The following is a 23,893-nucleotide window of genomic DNA, read 5'->3' on the forward strand; positions in this document are numbered from 1 at the left end:
GGCGCCGCCGATTGGTAGGAATTGTTCGAGAACGCCACCGAAGGCGGAAGCGGAAGCCGCACGTGGAGCCGGTGAGTGGTTGCCGCAGTTTCTGGAAACTTCGTCTCATTGTCATATTTAAAGCAGCGGCGGCGCCGGCTCCCCTCCCTTCCCGCCTGCGCACGGAGCCGCCGCGGGCGCGGTACCGGGGCCGGCGGCCGCAGCGCCGGGATCGTTAGCCGGGGTAGGGTGGGAGCCTCCCCCCCCCGTTGCGGCGGGATCATGGCCGTGGTGGGTTTTGACCTGGGCTTCCAGAGCTGCTACATCGCCGTGGCGCGGGCCGGCGGCATCGAGACCGTCGCCAACGAGTTCAGCGACCGGTGCACGCCGTGAGTGAGGAGAACGGAGGCGGTGGGGGGGTGGCGGGGTCCCTCCCGGGCGGTGGAGGGCGGGTAGGAGCCGGTCAGTGGCCGGCGGAGGGGCCGAGCTGAAAAGTGCTGGAAGCCTCCGGGGGGGTGGCTGGGGGGGGGGGGGGGGAGGGGGTGTCCGCCGTGGGGGGCCGGTCAGGGACCCCCCGAGAGGCTGCGGGGGTGGGGGGGCACGGCTAATTGTGTGTCTGTGTGTCGTCCCCCGTCCCCCCCCCCGTCCCCGAGACCGGGGGTCCTGAGCGGGTCCTGCGGTCACCGAGATGGAAACGGAGGCCAGCCCGCGGTGGGGGGGCTGCTCGGCTAATTGGGCGGCAGGCCGGTTTAAATGGGACACGCACACGCACGCTCTTTTATTTATTTTTTTTCTCTCGCTCTGGGGTCGGGCGGACTCTTAAAACTGCCCCAGAACGGTTGTCCTTTAGTCTGAGGTCAGGTGTAGAAAGGTTCAGGCTCAAAGCGGGAGTTAGTTGTAAAGTTAACGAGCAGCCAAACGCGGATGGGTAGGGTGCAGTCGGGAATGGGAGCTCTTAATTGCCATCATCGTGCTTAACTGGATGAACCGTTGTGAAAAGTCCTGGATTCGAGACAAGCCCTTAAGACTGATAAGAGCCGTCTTACAGTGTTTTACCACAAGCTGGAAGAATGCCACTTCAACAGAAAGACCTGGGGTGTTTTATTTGCAATCGTAGAAAACGTTATCTGTGACGGTCCTCGGTCGCGTTTATTGTCAGTACTGAGTTAATTAGCCTGTTGGTTCTTTTCAGATCGGTGGTTTCGTTTGGATCCAAAAACAGAGCTATTGGTGTCTCGGCTAAAAACCAGGTAGGTCGGGTAGGTCGTTTCCTGGCATTTGCATGTAACAGTAAATCAGCCAGTGCAAACTGTTCAGGTACCAGTGGGTGTAAAGAGAGTTGGCTCGCTGTAGTTAAAATGAAACAACTTCATTTTCCTTGTCAAGCCTTGTATTTTAGAAATGCTGCACTATTCTGCCATGCTATCTTCAGAGAAATGCAGGATGTTTTTGCTAGAATGTTTCTGCTCTCTCTTTCATTAATGGTAATATTTTCCAGTTGAACGTGTTCCTTTTCTGACAACTCACGGCCATCAGGCTTCTTTTCCTAATGGTTGTATGTAGGGTTTTCCTTGCACTTGTCAGAAAACCTTTTAAATGCTGTGTATAGTTTCTTAAAATTAGATGCAAAGGGAGAGTCTCAGCTCAGATTCTTAAAGCTATTTAGGTACCTTGCTACCTTTGGTTTCACTGAACGGTAAATGCCTGTGTTTTTGAAGGTGTAAGTCCTCAGTTTGGTTTTTTTGATTGAGGTGTTCTGAAAGATTGAATGTTTTCTTCATCCAAGTAGTATTTTCAATTTAGGAGAGTTTAATTCTGACAAATCTTAGAATAACTAAACGTAATGGTTAAATAAATCCTTAGGTGTTGCATTGTAGGTTGTTACATAACAGCCGCTGGTGGGGACCAAGCGTGCAGCCTCTGCTGGCCTGTGCAGAAGATCTCTCGTGTAGTAAAAGGACTGCAGTGGGTTTCCATGGAGAGAGGACTAAAGGAGACTTTTTTTCCCCACTGTAATAGCTTCTCTCTTAATTTTGAACAACCAAGGAAATACGAATAGGTTACATGTTCATAAGCACACATACACTTTCAGTTACAGGTTAATATTTGGAGTAATAAAGTAAATATATATGTGTTTGTGTTTTTTCCTTAAATCTCATTTTAGCATTGTGTTTGTTTATTTGACTGCTTCTACTGTGTCAAGTTGGGGAACTAGTATGATTCATCAGTGTACAGAAATGAGTTGTTATTCAAAACAGCAAGTGATATGAATCCTATGTACTCTCAAGTGTGTTTCAGTATTGTTGGATTATTCCAGTAAACGCTGTTGAAAATGTGAAGCAAGCTAAAAGTGAAGTAGATTTTGTCTCTTGAATTGTGTTAAAAAGCACGTGTTTGCAGTGATGAACACCTGTGACTTCAGTTGCCTTCAGACTTACTATAGTGAGTCTTTCATGCTTCGTTGTTCTAGCAGTTGAAACTAGATAATTTTGCCAAAAGAAAAAAAAAAAAGGAATGTAGTGCTTAAAATGATAAAAGATGTCAGAGCATTAATTTCTCTTGCTGTAAGCGGTCTAGTGTGGCTGACCACCTGAGATGTAAAATGTGTTTCTTTTGTAAATGGGCAAGTTTCTTGACACAGACAACTGAGAGTTATATTTTCAGTGTCCTGGGGTGTAGTAGCTACTTAAGGAGTAAAATGATCCCTTTCATTTGAATGAGTTTCTTAGTTTTAAAAAAACAAAACAGAAACCTACCACACCAACAAAATAACTCCAAAAACACCACAAAACAAGGCGGGGGGGGGGAGAACACAACCATTTTTAACTAGTGACTTCAACAATGTGTTTATGTGTGAGAGAGCTTGTAATACTCAGAGGTGCTCTCTTACTTTAACACTTGAGGAGCTGCTGTTGGAGTGAATTTTCAGAGAATTTCTGTTTCCTTTAGTTAAGTCTGGTAGCATTGGAGATGAGAACAGTATGCTGCTTAACAGACCATAATTCTCAGCTTTCTTAATTGTGACTAAGCAGGAAGATATTAAAACATGCTACAGACCTAATGGCATACAATTACTCTAAAAATATCTTAAGATTGTTCTCTTAGAAAAGGCTCTGAGGTTAATTCTAAATTAGGCTGTAAAAGCTACCAGAGTGTTTGTGCTTCTCTGCCCGCTGCATGGTAATAATTTTTGCTTCTATGTTCTTCACCAATAGAGCTGTGAATTACGTAGCATTCAAGTACTCTGAAGTTATGGCTATACAAATAACTGAAACCATCCTGGAAAACCATCTTGAACACAGAACCTAAATACGCTCTTGCATTAAAGTGCTGGAATAGTTCCTGGTCTGATTTTTGGCCTGTACTAACTCGTGCTCTTACTAATAATCTCTGAGCACTGTTTGGTGGCTAGAATAAACCAAGGATGATTCCTGGTAGGGAATTCAGGTGTGACATCTTTTTCTCCACACAGAGAGATTTCTGAAAGTTACTGTTTAATACTATGGGTATGGCCTGCTGCTTTGTCAGGGAGCTTTTCTGTTGGAGAACTGTCATAGTTGCATAGCTTTCTAATATAAGATGTAGCTCAGATTCTTCAATTCCATGATAGAAAATTTTGCAGGCAATAAGAAACTGATGCTTTCCCTTTGAGGGAAGTGAATGCTAGAAAACTTCCTCGGTATGCTTGTCATTTGAGTTGTTAGCATGCAATATGTTGGTGCCTGCCTAAATCTCTTCTGGAGAGAACAATGTGCTTTTATAGTTTCTCTCCAATAGAATAGGATTCATTCTACCCTGAGATACTTGCTGTATATCTCTTAGGCTGGTCTAGTTGTCTAATTCCTGTTCTGCATTGCGTTGCTGATAAAGAATGCTTTTCTTGGTCAGTTGGTTCTGTGGGGAGCTTGCACTGTAGTTGAGCATATACTTTAAGCTGACATCGTTACCACCAGAGAGTCTCATGTTTCCTGCTGTTGTCTATGCAGTCCTATCCTTCTTTAGTCTGGTGCAAGAATTTGAATGGCTGTTAGGTGAACATGAACAGGGAAATGAAGTGGTTTAAAAGTATCTCAGAGGAAAAAAAAATTATTGAAGTGTGTGGGGAGACTTATCAGCTTGAAGCTTAGTCACCGCAGAACCAGTTGTTTGCACTTAATGTAATGGGGTTTAAAGTGAACAGCTGGAGGTGAGGTGGTTGGGATTGGAGGGCCAGTTTACAAGCAGTGCAGCTACTTGTTGTGAAGCTGGCTCCTATCTTTAATTGTTTGAATTCTGTCCAAATTAGGTGACTAAAGTAGTAGGTGCTATAGATCCTGTTACTGCTCACCTCATTGCTTCAAGTTTTTAGGGATACTTGTATAATCCTTATAATACTTAATGTATAATGGTCTGCAAGTATCTATGTCACTGACTCATATAATCTTCTGTAGTAATGAGCTAATAGAAAGTACCAGATAGCAATTACAGGTGTTACAGAAAGAGATGTGACAAGTGAGTGAGCAGTTGTCTTAAAACTTGACTGATGCTTGGGGGCACACAGAACAGCACTGAACATTGCAGGTCAATCAAGAGTGGATTTCTAAATATCCTGTATTTCTTTACAGCAAATTACTCATGCCCACAACACAGTATCTAACTTCAAGAGATTCCATGGCCGTGCATTTAATGATCCTTTTGTTCAGAAGGAAAAAGAAAAGTTGAGCTATGATTTGGTTCCTATGAAGAATGGTGGAGTTGGAGTAAAGGTAAATTTGCAGTGTATCTTTTTGGGTTTTAGAGCTACATTTAAAAGTTTACATTTCAGCACGTAGTCATGAAAATATGGGTTTCATTTAATTACCCTAAAGGTTTTCTTTAACCTGTCTGTTAAAGAGCTCTGTATGAATAGACAGCTTCATCTTTAAATAGTGGATATTAACTATCAAATTAAGGTTTATTTGCGAATAATTGCTGAAATATGAGCTTCCCTGTTGGCAAATTACACATCCAGCTCAAACGTCCTGGCAGAAAAACTGCTAAGATAATTATGAGGTCATATGGTTTTACTGCAGAGTGTTAACCTTTTTGTCACTGTTGTGCTGAACGCATTGCAACAGTCTAATTATGTGGTTACAAATTCCTTGTAAAGTAGTAGGGAACTCTTCTTTAGAATAATTGCTATAAATGAGTGACATGTTTGTCTTTAGTGGACTGCCTGATATAAGTTACTTGAAACAGATGTTCAAAACCAGTTTGTACCACATTGCAGGTTTGACTCTTGCTTACATTTCAAGGAGTTTGCTAATACAATGTCAGCTTTTCCTAGAATAGATGCAGTTAATAACATTGTGTTCATTTTCAGAAGTATATAAAAATATTGATAATGAAGCCTTGCTGGTGTAGCAAACAATGCTGCTTCACTAATGAAGACCCTAGCTTAGGGCTGTGTGTTTGGTTTGCTGCTTTTCTCCATACCTTGAACTGGTGCCTTAGTGAGTCCTGTAATGAAATAATTAAGCATGTCATGATTGATGAAGTATTATTAGTCAGCAGTGTATCAAAAAACATTGAATGTAAGTAATTTTTCCTCCCGTTGACATAATGTAATTATTTTATGTATTTCTTCTATCCAGGTCATGTACATGGATGAGGAGCATATCTTCAGTGTAGAACAGATTTCAGCTATGTTATTGACTAAATTAAAGGAGACTGCAGAGAGTAACCTGAAAAAGCCAGTAACAGACTGTGTTATTTCTGTAAGTAATTGTAGTGTACAGGAACATTATGTCTTTAACTTCAACTATTGAGGGCATTTTGTTTCTATTCATGTAGAGTGAAAAAGAACACTGCATAAGCACTTACGAAAGGATTAATCCTAACTAGCTTGAGAGCTTCTGACTTAAAGAAATCCCAGGGCTGCTTCCGTATTCTAGACCCTGACCCTATTCATGAACTCATTCTCTTGGAGATGTCTGAACTTTTGGACCCAGAACACTTCTGGGATCTGATATATACCCTTCTGCAGCTTGTTTCTATGACTAGGCGCACTAATTACTCATTAAAGGTGCCTTTGTTTATCAAAGTTTGCCCTCTGGCAGCTGAAAACTTTAGTTTCTGTCCTGTTTATGTTCATCCTCTCAGTAAGTTAATTTTTTTTTTCAATTTATGACTGCACAGAAAATGACCTCAGATGAAGAACAGTCATTCCATTGCAAAGCCTGAGTATAAAATAACATCTGCCTCTGTGTACTCAATGACTCTTTGAACAAGTCTGTCTCATGTTGTATCTAGGAATATTTAGTTCTGTTATTAGAAGAATTTGTTCTCCAGTTGATACCTGCAAAGTTAGTGTCTTCTAATGATGTAGTTTCTGTCCCTGAGGGCGTCAGAGGTCACTGTCCAATGCCAATGCTGGAGATGTGTAACAAATTTTCAACAATATATTCCTTCAGTATTTCTTACCACTTCTTGCCCAAAGCAATTTTGGCCAAAACAGATTCTCTTTATTCATTATCCCTTATTTCTTTGTATCTCTCATCTGTAATATTGCTGTACTTCTACCCCCTGCCCTTTACTTTCTTGGACAGGAGTATATAAACTAATTCTGATTAAGGTTATTCCATGTCTCTATCTCAATAATACCCAGTTTCATATCTTGCACCAGTAATTAAGGTTCCCAGCATTTGTATACAACTAACTCATTTGTTTGATGCTAGCGTGTGCTTGTTTAATTCCAGCTCAGTGTGATTGAATAGAATATTTGAAGTCTCGATACAGTACAATAGTTGCATATTAAAAGACTTGCAGTGAGCAAGTGTGTTCCTCAAAGAGGAGGGACAGATACAATTTTTAAATTAATATTTTCAAATAAACAATGTGATATCTCATTTTCTGGAATTAACTTTCCATTCTCACCTGTTTTCTTCAGGTTCCATCATTTTTCACAGATGCTGAAAGGAGGTCCCTTCTGGATGCAGCTCAGATTGTTGGATTAAATTGTCTTAGACTAATGAATGACATGACAGCAGGTAAGTAGAGTAAAATAGCAATTTCTGCAAATGAAGGGTGTGATAGAGGGTGCATTTACTTACTCTAAGAAAGAAGGCTGACTTGAAAAATCAGAAATGAGACATGTTCTAAAAACTTGTTGCTCTTCTCTTGATTTACAGTCTCATTTTAATGTCTTCTGTGTGAAGGGGTAGAAGAGATGAAGCTTTAGTGATAGTTATCTCCCTGAGTACATACTTAGGAGTCATGTGCCTAGACTACTTGTCCATTTAGCTTACTGTCCAGATTTCATGGAAGAAACCTCATGACGCAGTTGTGGGATTTAGGCACTCGTGAAGGAAGTTTCTTGATTAAGCATCAAACACTTTGTGATTTCCAAGGCCTTTGTCAGTGTAACTGTGGTTTTAAAACACACACACACACAAAAGGCAATTAATCTCCTTTGCTAATCTGTTTGGAACTCTAAAAACACATTGGCAGAATGAAGAGTTTATTTGGTCTTTCTTAAAACAAGCATTCTTAACCTGTCTTCCTGCATTTTTCTGTTTGTGTTTGAGAGAGCATTTGTTCCATGTTTTTAAATGGCATAATAACTAGCACTTGTTTCCTGGGAAAAGAATTGGGAAGTGGAGTTCTGTACCAGAAGACAATTACTTTTCTGTTCCTATTGCACACATTAGTTAGATAAGTAAGGAAGAATTTACTTTGGGAGAATGTTCCATGCAAGCATGTTTGGTGCACACCAGCTGGATTAATGCTTTTGAATTTTATATTTTATTTTATATTTTTTAAGGAGTAAAGCAATCTTAAGTATGCACTGATGGAGTGGTATCTTAAAATGTTTTTCCAGAATCGGTTTCAGATGAGTATTTACATGGTAATGTATAGAATTTCTAGTGAACACAGTTGTTTCATCAGTATTATGCTCTTTACATTGAATGCTATATATTTGCACCTAATGAAGAGCAAGTCTGTCTTGATCATTGCAGGATCGATTGCAAAAGCCATAGGTGCATGTTTCTGTCATCTAGCTTTAGCTTAATTCTTTGTTTATATAGCAAAGAGTGCTACAGACAATGTGTGGTAGCATGAATTCTTGAGCTGGGTAAGTGTGGACCCCGCAGTAGGTACACTTTGTCCCACATGCCTGGATTCTTGAGTTACAGCGCTTGTACATCTCTAGGGTGACTGTGGAGAGAGGAGGAGGAAGTACGAATATCCAGCCCTCTATTTTTAACCTTCAAATTCCATTTTCAAAATGTTTATGAAGAAACTTTGTATTCATAAAGGAAAAAAAAAGTTGGTTTAGTAATCTTAAAAAAAAAAAAAAAAAAAGGGCAGGGGGGGGGAGTGTTTTCCAACCTTAGCAGTCAAAACAGTACCTTTCCAACCCCTTTCTGTATTGAAGCAAAAGTAATCCTTCACACCTGATTCAGAGATGACCTCTCATGATGGGGTGTTATAAGCCAGCTAAAGGCTTTGTCACTTCCCTTTTGTTTGTTTGGCAGAACAGCTCAGGCCAGTCTTTGGCCGTGCAAGAACCTTGATTGCTTTTCAGGCCATTTTAGCCAGGGTCTTTGGAAGCTTTGCCATTGGGATGAACAGTCCCTGGAAAAACGGGTAGCTCTTTCATCCCCTTGATTGCACCAGCAGCCTTTCTTTACCGTGTAGCACATAGCATTTCTAGTTTTCCTTAACTTGCAAGGCTAATGAGTACCATCCAAGTTTTTCTAATATTTTAAATGTAAGAATCTTTGATTGTCTCTTCGGGGTAGGGGTCCTGAGGTATAGTAGGGCAGAAAAGAAAAATTGTTTGTGGTTTTGGTCGGGGTTTTTTTGTTTGTTTGGGGGGTGTTTTTGGGCAGGGGGTTGGTTTTTTGTTTTTTGTTTTGTTTTTTAAGAAAAGGTAAATTCTGCTGTGACTTTCATAAAGTTTCACAAGTTCTGTTCATAAATTTATTTTTAGCTTGGAAACAAGGGCAATGTGTTCAGTCTGCTCAGAAATAGGAATGTTATGTGAATGAACAGACCAAAACACAATTTCAGTCAAATCTAGATCTTGGGGCTATAACAGATACATTTTGTGAAATAGACTTCCTGTTTTTAATTAACCACCTCTTAATAACTGCTTGTGGGAGGGGTTAATTACTGCCGATACTGGGTTTTCACAGACCCCAAAGAATCCACACAGATGAGAATGAGTGTACCAACTGCAGGGGAACTTTATTAGACACTAGAATCCATAAATTTCAAGTCTCTGATCAGTGGGAAACTTGGCTGTCCTTGTTCCAGCTGGTCTGGAACTACTGCTTTTGATGTGAGAGAGGGAGTCAGTGTCTGTTTCTCCTGAAGTGAGAGAATGTTGGTGTGACTATAAAACATTGCTCTTCAGAGCACATGAACTGTCCCTGCCTGATACTCTGTATAGACTGAGATTCATCCCTTTTGCAGCCTGTGCTGACCATTTATACCATTCTCGGGCAAAACCTTCATGCCTGGGAGATACTCCTTATAAATACAAAGCTGGGTTTTGGTTTTGTTGTAAAGATGGTCTGTGTTTTTGATAACTATGCAAAGAAAAAAAAAAAAGGTTGTTAATAAAGAGATTAAAGTAGAAAACCCCCGAACAGGGTTGTTGCTTCTTAGTTTTGCATGCTTCAACACATAGAGAGAATGACTGAGGAAGGATGTTTTGTTTCTCAGGTCCTACAACATGTATTAATGGAATAAAGCTTCCACGTAGGTAAGACCTTGCGTAGGTGTATGTCTGGATTTGTCTTGCTGCTCTTCAATCGATACCTTAATATTCACAGGGATGTGTTGGCATGTAATTGGAGACTTACTAGAGATTGCATTGGTAATATCTGACATTGTTTTGCAGTGGCTCTGAATTATGGAATTTATAAACAAGACCTTCCAGCTCCTGAAGAGAAGCCACGGATAGTTGTGTTTGTTGATATGGGACATTCTGCATTTCAAGTATCAGCCTGTGCATTCAACAAGAGTAAACTGAAGGTAGTAAGATGAAATTAAAATAAAAGGGTTTATGAGACATTAGAATCACATAGACTATAAACCTGCCTTGTTTTTAAAATTCTGAAATAACTTAATGTATGGGAGATGGCAGTGAGTCAAAAGGTGAAGATTCTTATCAGTGTCCTTCATTTCATTAGGATGGTTTCAAATGGAGGCTGTAAATTCATTGCAATACACCAATGTAAGATATAAAATACAACTGCTGTCATTTAGTTTGTTTTATCTAAATGAACATGTGTGTGGATTAAAATTGTGAATGTTTAGGATTGTCACAGTTATTTAGTCTTACCTCCACTGTAAAAGTGAAGAGCAATTTTTGGCTGATGTGGTTGGTTGAAGTACTTAAGCCTGTGCATTGGAAAATAGCTGACTTGTCCCCAACCTTTTTTGAAGCAAAGGCTTGCTGGTATTGGAAGGCTGCTACTCCATTTGATTTTTACTTAAGTGTAAGATCAAATAATTGTGTTCTTTCAAACCAGGTACTTGGCACAGCATTTGACCCTTTCCTAGGTGGAAGAAACTTTGATGGAAAGCTAGTAGATTACTTTTGTGCAGAAATAAAATCGAAGTATAAGCTGGATCCGAAAGCAAAAGTTCGAGCTCTTCTTCGTCTGTATCAGGAATGTGAGAAACTGAAGAAACTAATGAGTTCAAATAGCACAGACATTCCCCTAAATATTGAGTGTTTCATGAATGATACTGATGTATCTGGAAAAATGAACAGGTGAGTGCTGTACAAGACAGGCAGTTGCTTTGGTGGCCATGTTTCTTAAACAAGTGTTTCTTTCCATATTTGAAAAAAACTTACTGCGCTAAAATTAAGCGTGAGTGCTGAATAGCTATGGCATTTTTGTAATACTAAAATAACTAAGGCTGTGAAATGTAATGTTCAGCTACCTGAGCAATGTTTCAGTGTAATAATGCATGCATAAGAAGCTTGGATTCTTTCTGTAGAATGACACGTTCTTAAAACCATGGATTGATGCGTGCAAACCAGACCCAGGGGGGTTGGCTGCATATGTAGGCCTCCTGCGTATTTTAGGTAACCTAAATCCCATACTGCTCTTAAGATAGCAACAATTGAAGCTTTGTTCCTTTTTTTTCTGTTCTTACTGTACTCTGGATATTGGCAGAGAAATGGAGGACAGACACGGTGCTTATGGGGGATGACTTGGTTATGGCCCGAGTCTAAATGAAGTCTGTGTGTGTCTGTCTCTTTTGCACACATTCACAGGCACAACTTAATTTGTAGTCACCGTTAGTCCTGTAACTACTGCCAAGAGTCGTGGGGTTTTTTTCTTCCCTCTAGTATTTAGGCAACAGTTTTTCATTGTAAAGGAAGTATTAGTGTTTTCTTGTATTCTTATCTGTAACCTCTGCTGTAGGGAAATATATAGCACCTGCCCAAACAATACTTTTATCTTAGTTAACTACATTGATAGTAGCATAGGAAAATCAGTAAGCAGCTGTTCATGTACTACCTTATGTATGGTTGTTGCTTCAGCCTACTCACAGGGGTTTAGCTTTAAGTCTCCTTGCAGTGTAGTTAACAAACCTGGTCAGCATCAGTTTGGAAACAAGAATACCAGGAAGTCTTAATGGTGGGACAGGCATTCTTTGGTTAATTCCATTTCCTTCCTTAGGTCACAATTTGAAGAATTGTGTGCTGACCTGCTGCAAAGGATAGAGATGCCTCTGCTTTCATTAATGGAACAAACACAACTGAAAGTGGAAGATGTAACTGCTGTAGAGATTGTGGGAGGAGCAACCCGCATTCCTGCTGTCAAAGAGAGGATTGCGAAATTCTTTGGCAAGGATGTCAGTACAACGCTGAATGCAGATGAAGCTATAGCTAGGGGCTGTGCTCTGCAGGTATAGTTCTGGCAACGCTTGATAAACTTAGCAGTTAAATTTCTTGAGAGCACTTCTGTGAAGACTTAGCCAAGCAGTTATGAGAAATGGCAGAAGTGGTCCATTTTTAAGTATGCAGAGGAACATACATGTTCACTGGGTCTTTCTATGGGACAATGCTATTTTAAAAAGTCCAGAGCGCTCCTCTGTGGTGCAGTACTTTACTGAAAGTGCTGATACTGGGTGTATTCTGTAAGCAGTCCACTCTTCAAAAGAACAGGATCTATGGATCTTTAATGAGAAAAATTTAAGTTGCTGTCAAGCTGAGGGAAGAGACATTTTTAATCAGCAAAGTTAATGAGAAGTACGCCCAAAACACTGCAAGCTTGCATTTTCTGGTATCCAACTTTCCATCAATGTGAAACAGACTTTTATTCTATTTCCCCCCAATTTTTACAGTTTCCAACTACTGAACTATATTTTACAAGCAAACAACTCATTCTCCCTTCTTCCTTTTCTCCTTTACTTATTCTCTTATCTCACCCTCTCTTCTTTGACTTGTTTCTTTACCCCATCTCACTAATTGCTTTCCATCACTAGCAATCGCTTGTCTCCAGGGAAGGAAGGAGGACTTGTAAGATAAACACCACTTCTTTTAGGACTAAGTAATGCAGCACTGCCATTCTTTACATTCCTGGTTTAGACTTACCTTTTTTCACAAGCTACAGTAAGAATAAGGCCAAAAGTGCTGCTAATGAAACTTCTGTTTTCTTACCATACTCCATTGAAATCAAGCGATTTGCCTAGCTCTGTTTTAGTAAAGTAATACAGTTCTCTTTCTTGTTTAAAGATGTTTAGCTGTCTTGGGGGCGGGTGGAGTAGAGCAGTTAACCACCTTTAATGCATGTCTCTTTTTTGTTTAGTGTGCAATTCTTTCTCCAGCTTTTAAAGTTAGAGAATTCTCTGTGACAGATGCTACACCATTCCCAATATCTCTGTTGTGGAACACAGAAGCAGAGGACACTGAAGGGTAGGTAGCTCAAACTACATTTTTGTGAAGCTTTTGGCCTTCATAATTCAAGCATAATGTTCTTGGTTGCATTTAAATTAAGATCTTGGCATTCTGATGCAGAAAACCTGTAGGCCATGTACCAGAGATGGCTGATAGTGGAGACTGTGTAAAGGCATGCATTGAAATTTTAACTGTAACTCCTCATATGTTAAAAAAAAATGGTTAAAAAAATTGTGATTGAATGAGCTACCAGTATCTTGTGTTGCATTGCCCTTACTGGTTGTCAGGTTTTGGAATACAAAATGAACTAGAATAACTGCTGGATCCTGATCCCGCTTTCCTTTCTGGCTTTTTTTTACTCAAGGTGTTCCTAACACCTATCTGGATTCTTGTTTTAGTAAGAACATTATGCTTTATGCTAATATTGTGAGCTTACATGGATGCTGTTTGGCTGAAAACAGAAGCAAGGATTTAATTCTTGGGGTTTTATAAGAAATTTCTTGCAATTGCAGTGTCTTAAGACTCTGACCTTTCTGCTATTAACTATGCCATGCCTGTGGGAAATGCAGTTGCTGTCTAGGATGTAAAGAGGTCTGAGTTTAGCTTTTGGAAAGTTTAGAGTTTGAGGGACCTGTTCATACCTTTCTCATGTTCTGTGTAATTCAGTCTTTCCTTTTTTGTCTGTCTTGTGTGGAGATGCAGAACTTAATTGTTCTGTCACATACTTCTGAGGGCAACCTGCAGGTTCACATTCTAGGTGAAGCTCTTATTTTCTTACATTTAGGTTATTAGATGAGATCCTTCCATAGTTAGGAGACAAAACTTAGATGGAAATTAGAATCAGACTGGCATAATAGCGGACAGACCCTAGAGGAAGAACATAAAATAAAGCTGGTTGTCTTTCTGTCATATCAAGGAATGAATAATAATCTGGTGTCAGGGTTCTCAACTGAGCCACAGAAAGTAAATGATAAAGGAATTAACAGGACTATAATTAGCCTTTTGAGACTAACCGAGGAACCGTGCAAATTATGATTTAAATTATGCTATTCCAAGTTCAGAATAATGTCTTTGCAGGAAACAAATTTTGGAGTTCTGCTGATAGTCTGTCACTGAATTGCCACCTACATCTAAACTTATTTGCTTCTGAGACTCAAAAATTAGTGGAATAGGACAATTTCCCATTACAGTACACAACAATAATTTTTTTTCCTTATGGTACAGTAGTGAAGTATCTTTCTTGGAATTGCTCAGAAGGCCAAATGTGTCAAAACATGGTGATGTTTCTCTGAAGATTTCTGACCCTAGATCAAAGCCTTTCTGCTAAAAGTGGTATTTTTCTCTTTAATTCTAGGGTTCATGAGGTCTTCAGCAGAAATCATGCAGCACCTTTCTCTAAGGTTCTTACATTCTACAGAAAAGGTCCATTTGAGTTGGAAGCTTTTTATTCTGATCCTAATGGAGTCCCATATCCTGAGTCAAAAATTGGTAAGTAATTGTCCTGGAAATAGTGTTGTCTCACACGGTTCGGTTTTAAATTGGTTCTGTAACTGTGTTGTGTTACAGTATGGTTATATGATGTATATATTTAGATTTTTGTGTCTGAAGGACTCAATTTCTCCCATTCCATAGGTAACTGAATTTGGATCTTCTATTTTTCTAGTTTCTAAAGTTGCTTCAGTCTGTTGAAGAAATTAGGGGAAACTATAGCTGAATGCCCAGGGCTAGAATGGGACTCTCACCGTGAAAGATAACTTCTTAACTTTTTTTAATCTTCTTTTCTGCTTATCACTAAAGCAAGCTAGGAATACTTGAGAAATATCTCCTGCATATAAAAAACTTCAACATGTCTTGAGTAACTAGTTGTTGTTTTTTCCTATACTTTTTGGGTTTGACGTAGTGCTGAATAAGTTTTAATCAAGGCAGCCTGAAATAATGGCAGCTACAAGACTACAATATTGATTGCAATTGTCTAGGTGACATTTATAATCAGTTCTTTCATCCTTTTTGACAAATTACAGCATTGACAGTGTTGACACAAAGAGTTTACAATGTGGTTAGAAAAAGATTGTGATGGTAAAGACAGGCCAATTAAATAATTGCTCTTGAGTTCTAAGCATGCAATTAAATGTTGTATGTTTGCGTGTAAAATTAAGATAAAGCTATTACTAGCTGTCAAGTAATTGCTTGGTTTTGTTAGAAAACTTAACTTTTTTCCAGAGTGGTAGAAGAAATGGTTAACTATTTGACAATACAGCTGTCCTGTTGGTTAACAATGCACTTAAAATACAGTATCACCAGAATTGTAGTGTTAAAGATAAGCTTTATAAATATTCTTGAAATGGGTAGGAGAATATATAGAGCAAAAACATCTCCCATCTGATTTACCAATATTTCAGCTAATACCTAAGGCACTACAAAGTTACCAAAAACTATTATCCTAACAGGAAACATCAGTTATTTTCTCTACTTTGAAGCAAATTATGTGTTGTTTCACTGAGAGTCACAAAGTGCAAATACCATATGTCTTGGAAACCAGCACATTATTTTGTAGTTACAGGAACAGCAGACTTCCTTTCATGTTAACTCTTACCATAAAGACTGATAGTGGGATCTGTGAGTGTTCAATTTATATGGCTTGAACAAATAAGATGTTTAACTGCTGTTCCGTAAACTGGTAAGAACAGAACTGAAAATCGGAGTGGTTTCAGCGCACTCACTGATTAACTCTGCTCAGAAGAGAATTGTTAGTAGTCCTAATGGGTGAGTAAGTAGTTCTGATGTGACCTGTCCTCTCTTCTGGTAGTCTCAGCTCTAGCATTATTGGATAAGAGAGGGGGGATTACATTCTTTAGCCTGTAAAGTAGGTAAAAGCTTGTATGCATGTGGTTTAGATCTATTAGTGAAGGAATAGGGGGGGTGTGTGTATATCCAGCCTGTGATGAAATCGGTGAACTTGTACTTTGCAGCTATACAAGTGTCATAATCTCCAGGTCACCATTCTGGTGATATACACATAACCACGTAGTAGGCAGGAAAAATACATCTGCTTTTAATGTCAAGGAGATCTGATTCTTCATTCACTGTTAAACTAGTTGTCTGTCTGTTTCTTAGTTTCACAATGCTTGTTTCGGGTACTACAGGAGTTACAAAACAATTGCATTCTGTCCTAGAGTAAAAGGTAATGGCAGACTTAGACTTACATGGATGTCACAAGCTGAAAAGAAAACTTCTAGGAATACTGTTTCTATGTTGGGCAGTAACTTTATTAAAAAGACATACTACTTAACATTGGCCTTAGACTAAGTCTTTGTGTAGTTTTCTTTCATCCCACTATAGCATCACAGATAGCACAAGTAAGGGGAAGTGAGCTTTCGCTTTTTGTATTTACTCTGTATTACTAGCAGCAGGAGAACCTACCCTAGATGACAAAAGTAAACATTCTTCCTTTTTGTAAGGTAAAGTTGGCTGAAAAGCAGCATGCTGCTGCTTTTTTTTTGGTATTCATTTCAGTTTGGGGACCATGAGATGAGCACAGAGGCTTCACCAAATATTTAGAAAATGTGTCCCCTATGAAAAAGGGAGGTGTTTTCCTGGCTCTGTAAGTTACCTATTTAATTCCACTGTGTGAGTATTGATTCTTTTGGTTTTTAGGTAGGTATATTATCCAGAATGTGGCAGCCCAGAAAGATGGAGAGAAGTCTAAAGTTAAAGTGAAAGTCCGTGTCAATACTCATGGCATTTTCAGTGTGTCCACTGCGTCCATGGTAGAACCAGTTAAAAGTGAAGAGAGTGAAGATGTCAGTGTTGAGACTGAAGTGGAATCTCAGGACCAGAGGCCTATTGAAAACTCAAGTGATGTAAGTTGACCTTTCTTGTGTGTGAATGTCCTTTACTGATGAAAGTGTTTTGCTGTTACATGCTCTGGAAGAAAAGGAAGACAGCAAAGTGAGGTTAATTTTGAGATGTGCATAGCTGTCAGGAAATATGTCTTCATAAGAACAGGAGAAAATTTGTGGTAGCTTGAAAGTGTGTGGATTTCAAAATCAATTATTGAGCAAAGTGCCAAATAGCAGCAGGTGGATTTCTTGAGGGTGGGGTTGCTTACAGCTGCCATAGTTATCAGACTGTTCCAAATAGGAAAACTTGGTTTGGATTATTAGTCATCCATGCTCTCTGTGTAAAAGGATTTGTGTGTAATCTTTCATATTAGTAAAGTTTTTTTTCAAACTTTTTGTGAAAGGGAAAGCTGGATTGTTTTCTGCAGCATTGAAGGGGAGGGGAACACTGGGGAATAATGCAGCACTGTTATGGTGTACTTGATGTTTTAATAGTTTTCTGAGGGGGGAAAAAAACTTAAGCTATGACTCAATAGCTTAAAAGCCACTTCTTGTGAGAGAAGGTGGTAGCGTGCACACACATGCGCATGAGTATTATGCTGCAAGCCTGGCACTGGTAGCGTTTTCACAAGTCCTTCTGAACTTGCACTAGTCTGTATCTCCGTTAGTTAAAGCGTGTGTGTTTCTGCGTGTGCACAGAATGCTTTGTAGGGCACTCTGTACAGTATGTGCATCAGAAGTGAAGTGCCCTATAACTTTTACTAAATACAAGTGCACATGCCTTCTACATCCTTTGTGCCTGGGCTTTCATTACAGAAAAATATCCAGCAAGAGAACAGTGAGGCTGGAACACAGTCCCAGGTACAAACTGATGGTCAGCAAACATCACAGCCTCCCCCTTCATCAGAACCTCCCTCTGAAGAAAACAAAATCCCAGATGTCAAGAAAGTGAGTGACCCTTTAACTATGTTGAAAATGTTATGCTCTATAATGGTGGCTTTTTAAATGGTAACATATTCCAGGAAAAAGTAAGGAACTTGGTGCTCGGAACCTTTTCATTTTTATACCTTTTCTATTGTGAAAAATAATGTGTATGTCTCGATGATTTTCATACGGAGTTTGCAAAAGAATTCATGCAAGAAGTCTCTCTTTACCACTGCTCGGTCTTTATGCAGTGTTGTACAGCTAATTTGTTCAGGTTGCAGACATTTCAATTTTTTAACAGCTGTTAGAGGCCAAGCTTATTAGGCCTGCTGAGGGAAGTTGGGATCAGGAATTCATGAACATAATAGGAAATAATCTTTGTGAAAAACATATGCCTACCCGATATTGCTAGTAGTGTGCTCTTTCATCTGTATAAGATGAGAAGTGGTTTAGGTTAAAATCTTACCACTGTCAGCATCACTGGTGAAGTGCTAAGCTGTAGATGGGCACTTCTGGAAAACCTGCGAATACAACATATATCTGAGAAATGTCCTTCCTGTAGCTCAGTACTTACTTTCCATCAATTAGACTGTAAGGAGACTAGGATAAGAGATGGAATCCCTGAAAGGAAAGTGCCTCAATTATATATTGAAGATTCTGAAAGAACAGAGAAAAATCTCTGCATGTTCTTCCTATGAATGTTTCTTTCATTATAGTGCTACTTCATCAGAAGGCAGTCAGGAAAATTATCCTGTTTTTCTTTTCTCCAACTCAGACAAATGAGAAGAAAGGTGATCAGCCCCCAGAAGCTAAAAAACCCAAGATAAAAGTGAAGAATGTGGACCTACCTATTGAAGCTAACTTGGTTTGGGAGTTAGGAAAAGAACTCCTCAATATGTATATTGAAACAGAGGTGAGTTAATGTGGTTTAGACTGCTGTCTTGATTGCAGTTATTAACCATTCATCTGCTTTTTAAGGCAACCTTTGACCTTTTACTGTAACCCTGGAATGTGGACTGAAATAACTTACAGTGAGCTAATATACAGTCCAACTTTAACACATAATTGACAAACGTTAATAAGAAAGATTGAAGTGTTGTTTATAGCAGTAGTATCAGAGCACTGATCCATGGAGTAACATCAGAGATTTGTTCAAGCTGTTGTAATCTAGAGAAGTGCAACCCATTTCTTCAGGTGCATAGCAATGAGAATTCCAACAGTTACATGAACCAAGGCCTCTGGGAGATTACTGTGTTTTACAGGAGCTGTGCTTTGTAGAATGCTGTTCGAACATAGGTATTTTTTAATTAAAATATTTCTATGGTTATACAGGGAAAGATGATTATGCAAGATAAACTGGAGAAGGAAAGAAATGATGCCAAGAATGCAGTGGAGGAGTATGTGTATGAGTTCAGGGACAAGTTGTCTGGACCATATGAAAAGTTTGTTTGTGAAAAGGTAGGTTGTGGTTTCAGGAGCTTCTCTGAAAATACTGATACCAAGTATCTATTTTGTATTCCTTGGTCAAGCTTTCTCATAGCCACCCTGGAAATAGCTGAAAACCGTTAACTCATTTGAATGATGGCTGGGACTGATCTGGAATTAGGTTCAGGCTTAGCAAATAGTATATATCCCTGAAAATAAATTTTGTCACAGAGTAAAGTTTTGTTTCAAAATAAAGTTGGTGACTAGAAGGGGAAGCTGTGTTGCTGTATCCATAACCAAAAACATGAATTAAAGCTGCACCCCAAGCATTGGCCTAATCAAGGATGAAAGGCTGTAAATGCTGCTGGTGTTGTAGATGTGTGTGTTTCTCAGTTCAGAAGCTGGTGTGGTTTAAGTGACTTAATTAGGCAAAAGCTGTAGTAGAAAAGTAATTTTTACGTAGGAGACTAAGAATTAACGTATATATTTACCAGTGTCCTGTTACTGCAAGACCAACATAGTCAATTGGTGTGTATTTTGATGTTTTACATGTTGCATTATATTGACACATAGGATCTGCAGGGATTCTCTGCACTTCTAACGGAGACAGAAGGCTGGCTGTATGAAGAGGGTGAGGATGAAGCTAAGCAGGTGTATGTAGACAAATTAGAGGATTTAAAGGTAGGTCTGTTAGTATGCCCAAAATGCAAAATTTCCAAACTACCACACAACAGTGTTAATGAACGTTAGTGAATCACGCAACACACAGGAAATGCTTTTTCTAGAAATTAGGTACTCCAATTGAAACGCGCTATCAAGAAGCAGAAGAACGACCAAAGCTGTTAGAAGAATTGGGACACAGGCTCCAGTATTATGCTACAATAGCTGGGGAATTCAGGAATAAAGTAAGTGGCCTTGAAGTACATTTCTTTTTACCACATAGTGTTTCACTGAGGCTCACCAGCTGGCAGAGGCTTCAAATTCACTCTCAGATGAGCTGCAATCTACTGATATATAGGTCACAAATTTAACACTGCAAATGTTTCCCAGTACTCAAAAAATCTTGCACAGTGTGTCATATCTTCAGTCACTTGATACTTCTGGATGTTTTCAGGCCAAAAAGAACATTCTTATAAAGAGTGAGGGTTAGAGTGTGGTCTGATTCTTGACCTTTTAAAGGCCAATCTGACTTTTAGAAGTGTGCTGCTCTTCCAGTTCTTTTGGGAACAAGAACTGTGCTGTGGTGAGAAGCATTAATGTAAAGCTACTCAGGACAAACTAAAACATCCAGCTTTATTATATATGGATGTTTGGGGTTTTTTTTTTTGTCACTGGTGTTTGAAGATTACTTTCCTAATAAGAATTCCTGCTTTTGAAAATTTACTACTTGAGTTTCAACTTAATGACTTTTAATAGGGAAACTCACAACACTCAAGCTAATTCAGTTTTGAGATTGAGACTTGCATCAGAAACAATTACGTCTTAACAGCTATAGATCACAAAATTGTCATTAAGTGAAGTTATTCAGTAGTATTACACAGTCTTGAAATTATTAGCATCATTGGAAATAGCGCATTTAAGACTTGAATCCGTATTTAGAATTCTTGACTAAAATCATGGCTTGTGTTGCTGGGTAGGTCCTGCTCCTGATATCAGTTGACTGTGTAACTGTGGCACTGTAGGGAATGCTCCTAACAACTCTGATCCTTTCCCTGTCTTTGTACAGCAGAATCACAGTCTAAACTACCTTGAGCCCATGTAAGACCCTTCAGGAGGAAGGGGATGTTTTTTTATTAGGCCTGTTAAGAATGTTATATTTTTTGTGACCTGTTTGTGAAGCCTCTGTTCCCTCTGTGAACTAGATTTCTTGTTTAATTATTGGGCAAAAGAAGCTTTATTTTGAAATCTGTATTTATTGTTGTCTTTTGCTGTAGCAGATCTGGCTTGTTGCCAACTTCTATTTGTTTTGAAAATCAGTAAAGATTATAAGTTGTAAATAATTGGGGTAGTCTTTTTGGCATAACTTGACAGAAAATTTGACATTATTAACTAATACAAAACATTTGTATTTGGGCAGGATGAGAAATACATCCATATTGATGAAATGGAGATGATGAAAGTAGAGAAGTGTGTTAGTGAAGTGGTAGAGTGGATGAATAATGCTGTGAGTGCACAGGCTAAGAAGAGCTTAGATCAGGATCCGGCTGTGCATTCAAGTGAAATTAAGGCAAAGCTACAGGTAAGTACCATAAGAAACTAATTTTAGAGGCTGGTGCTAAAGCTAGACTGATATCTGTCCCCCTCCCTCTCCCCTAATTTCATCTTGCTGCTCCAGTGTTCTTAAAAGGTAGTTAGAAAGTATGGACAGGAAGAGATTCAGTAGAAAGCAGAGGAGCTGTACTATACTGTATACAATTCTGTGGAGCTTATTGACGTTTTATGTCTTTCAGTCTTTTGGTGTTACTTGTAGGCACAAAATAGTCTTGGAAAAAAACCCATGTGAAATCCAAAATATTAAGTTGAAGAACTTTGCCCACAGAACTTCAGAAAGTAGCCCAATTAATTTATTTCAGAGTACAATAAGTACTTGTCAGTTTGGACTTGGGAAACAAATACAGAAGCAAGTTTCAAACAGTCTTTTTGGCATAGGACTCTTCACACTAGTGAAGCTGGTGGTCCTTAATGTAGACTCTGACCACATCTTTTCCCTTTCTTTTAGGAGCTAAACAATGTCTGTGAGCCTGTTGTGACACAACCAAAACCAAAAGTTGACTCTCCTAAGGAAGAAAACCCATTAAATGAACGGAGTGATTTTAAACCTGAAGACATGGGAGAAGACGAGAAAAATTCTGAAATGCCTCAACAAAATGGCGAATGTCATCCAAGTGATCAAAACACCATTAGCATGGACTTGGACTAAACCACTGCACTTGCAGCAAGTTATTTCATCCCATGACAGAAGATATTTTTGCCGTTGTATGTGGTGGGGGGGGTGGGAATGCATTGTTCTGGGAACTATTTATATTTTTTTCTTAAGACTTGTCTGGGGTATGTTGTGTTATGGGAGGAAGAATAGTAATAGTGTTGGTCATGACTATCCTAAAAGGAAAATTGCCTTGGTAACTTTCAGATTCCTGTGGAATTGTGAGTTCATACTAAGCTTCTGTGCAGTATTTAACCATTTGCATCACTAAAGATGAAAAGAAGCCCTTGCTCTGAAATATACTGCTCCTTCAAAAGGTTGTAATCGAAACCTTCGTAGGCATTTGTAGATTCCAAGGTAGTTTTCTTTTGTCTGGACATCTATTGGGTATGTCAGTAAAAAGCCAGTGTCTGTCCCATTCATAAGGACTTTCCAGAAGAAATCCGTCTGTTCTAAGGTTTTTGATTATTGCAGTACAAAGCACTTATCAGATAATAAGATGGTGAAATGTGTTAGTAGCATGCAGAAACGCTTACGTTTCATCTCTTGCTAAACAATACATTTTTCATGTGGGGTACATAAAATGAAGGAAATGCTAATTCTGTTAGTGTTATTGTGAAGCTTTTTAATGAGCTTTAAAATAAAGTTCATTTTACTGGTATCTCCTGACTCATTGGGTTTACCTGTTTCTGGTATTTCTGGTGTAAGCGTTGCCCTCTTTCACAGTTTGTGACAGGCCATTGCTTTGTGTTCCTGTGCACGAGAGTCATAAAAAGGCTTAAAACTCTCACTTAGCACAGAACAGTTGTGCAGTGAGTTGAAAGTAACTCAGCTGCTTAATGAGTTATGCCTCTTTCTTTTCTATGCCCCAAGGGTTGTACACACCTGAGAACCTGGAAACTTCACAGATTTAAAGCATAGGACAAAGTTTGTAACACACAGGACCCTATAGCTTAGAGACTGAGTTCTGCGGTTCAGAATAAGATGTTAAAACCTGATTGAATGTTTAGGCCAGGCTCTGCTGCCTTTTGTTGCAGAGACTAAACAGAAATGGTAAAATGAGATTTCAGCCTGTTCTGCTGAGCCAGTGGCTCTGCTTACACCTCGATAAAGGTATTAAAAATTAAGAATTCCTCTAAAGTAAATCTCTGTAGCCTATTGAAGAAGCTTATTTTTAGGTACTTGGAGCAGGAGAGGATGCTGAACAATTGTTTGTATCCTTTGCTTTAGACATCAAATTTTACTAGGGAATCAGGCACCTGAAGTACTGAGAGAAGGGTTTTTCTTGGAAGCATATTCTAAAGAGTGTTATCTCTACTGATGGATTGGAGCATAGATCCCTGTATATAAGCATGTGACACCAGGTGCTGGAAGATCAGTGTCACTAAATGCAGTGTTGGTTGGTTGTGGGTTTTTTTGTGGTTGTTTGTTTGTTTTTTAAAAGAGTTAGTGTGTCTGCAGCAGTATTTTGTCTGCAGCAACAAAACCAAAAGGATAAAAGAAATTAGTCCCACTGGCACTACTGAAGAGGGATTACAGGTGAGAGGACTGGTGCTTTCTAGGGCCAACTAATCCTACTCATGGCAAGTGTTTTTCTTCTAGTTGGTGCTTTTAGCAGCACCCTAAGTCTTCTCACAGCCAGGGGCGGGAGCAATACTAGAGTGTGTGCAGCTTCCCACAGTAGTGCTCAGTTTTCTGCATTGACTATAAGCAACTGGATTACTGTTACTGGCTGCTTTTGAGCTGCCTGTTCTCTACCATTAGAGAGTTGTGTACAGTAGGGAACACTCAGAATACTTTAATTTCTTGCCATCCTTTTCCTAGAGCTAAAGAATAGGAAGTTAGACCAGACTTCAAAAAATTACTGTTCTAGCACCATAAAAGATACAAACTTACATTGTAAAATCGGTAGGATGC

At 39.2% G+C, this 23,893-nt stretch overlaps 1 protein-coding gene across 2 annotated transcripts; it reads left to right on the plus strand.

Moving 5' to 3' along the window:
* The first annotated feature begins 79 nt into the window (after positions 1–79).
* HSPH1 (heat shock protein family H (Hsp110) member 1) lies at positions 80–22,637 on the plus strand. 2 transcript variants are annotated; one of them, XM_069808050.1, is made up of 18 exons: positions 80–368; positions 1,172–1,229; positions 4,584–4,724; positions 5,592–5,714; positions 6,887–6,986; positions 9,848–9,981; positions 10,482–10,726; positions 11,646–11,874; positions 12,777–12,883; positions 14,220–14,353; positions 16,520–16,725; positions 17,521–17,652; positions 18,404–18,541; positions 18,961–19,086; positions 19,627–19,734; positions 19,839–19,958; positions 21,131–21,292; positions 21,773–22,637. In XM_069808050.1, exons 1-18 carry the CDS (start codon positions 262–264, stop codon positions 21,971–21,973), a joined length of 2,571 nt encoding a protein of 856 aa, XP_069664151.1. In that variant the 5' UTR covers positions 80–261; the 3' UTR covers positions 21,974–22,637. The 2 variants fall into 2 exon arrangements, with proteins under 2 accessions (XP_069664151.1, XP_069664150.1); XM_069808049.1 differs by lacking the exon at positions 17,521–17,652 and having other exon boundaries at positions 140–368.
* The last annotated feature ends 1,256 nt before the right edge of the window (positions 22,638–23,893 follow it).

Source organism: Haliaeetus albicilla, chromosome 20, assembly GCF_947461875.1.
Source record: "Haliaeetus albicilla chromosome 20, bHalAlb1.1, whole genome shotgun sequence".
Classification (NCBI taxonomy): Eukaryota; Metazoa; Chordata; class Aves; order Accipitriformes; family Accipitridae; genus Haliaeetus; species Haliaeetus albicilla.

Bases quoted from the DNA above. Each gene is read 5' to 3' on its own strand.
- HSPH1 (XM_069808050.1), top strand. From the start codon at position 262: ATGGCCGTGGTGGGTTTTGACCTGGGCTTCCAGAGCTGCTACATCGCC. The intron at 11,875-12,776 runs GTATAGTTCTGG...TTTTTTGTTTAG, and splicing joins CTAGGGGCTGTGCTCTGCAG to TGTGCAATTCTTTCTCCAGC. The intron at 19,087-19,626 runs GTAGGTTGTGGT...ATTGACACATAG, and splicing joins AAAAGTTTGTTTGTGAAAAG to GATCTGCAGGGATTCTCTGC.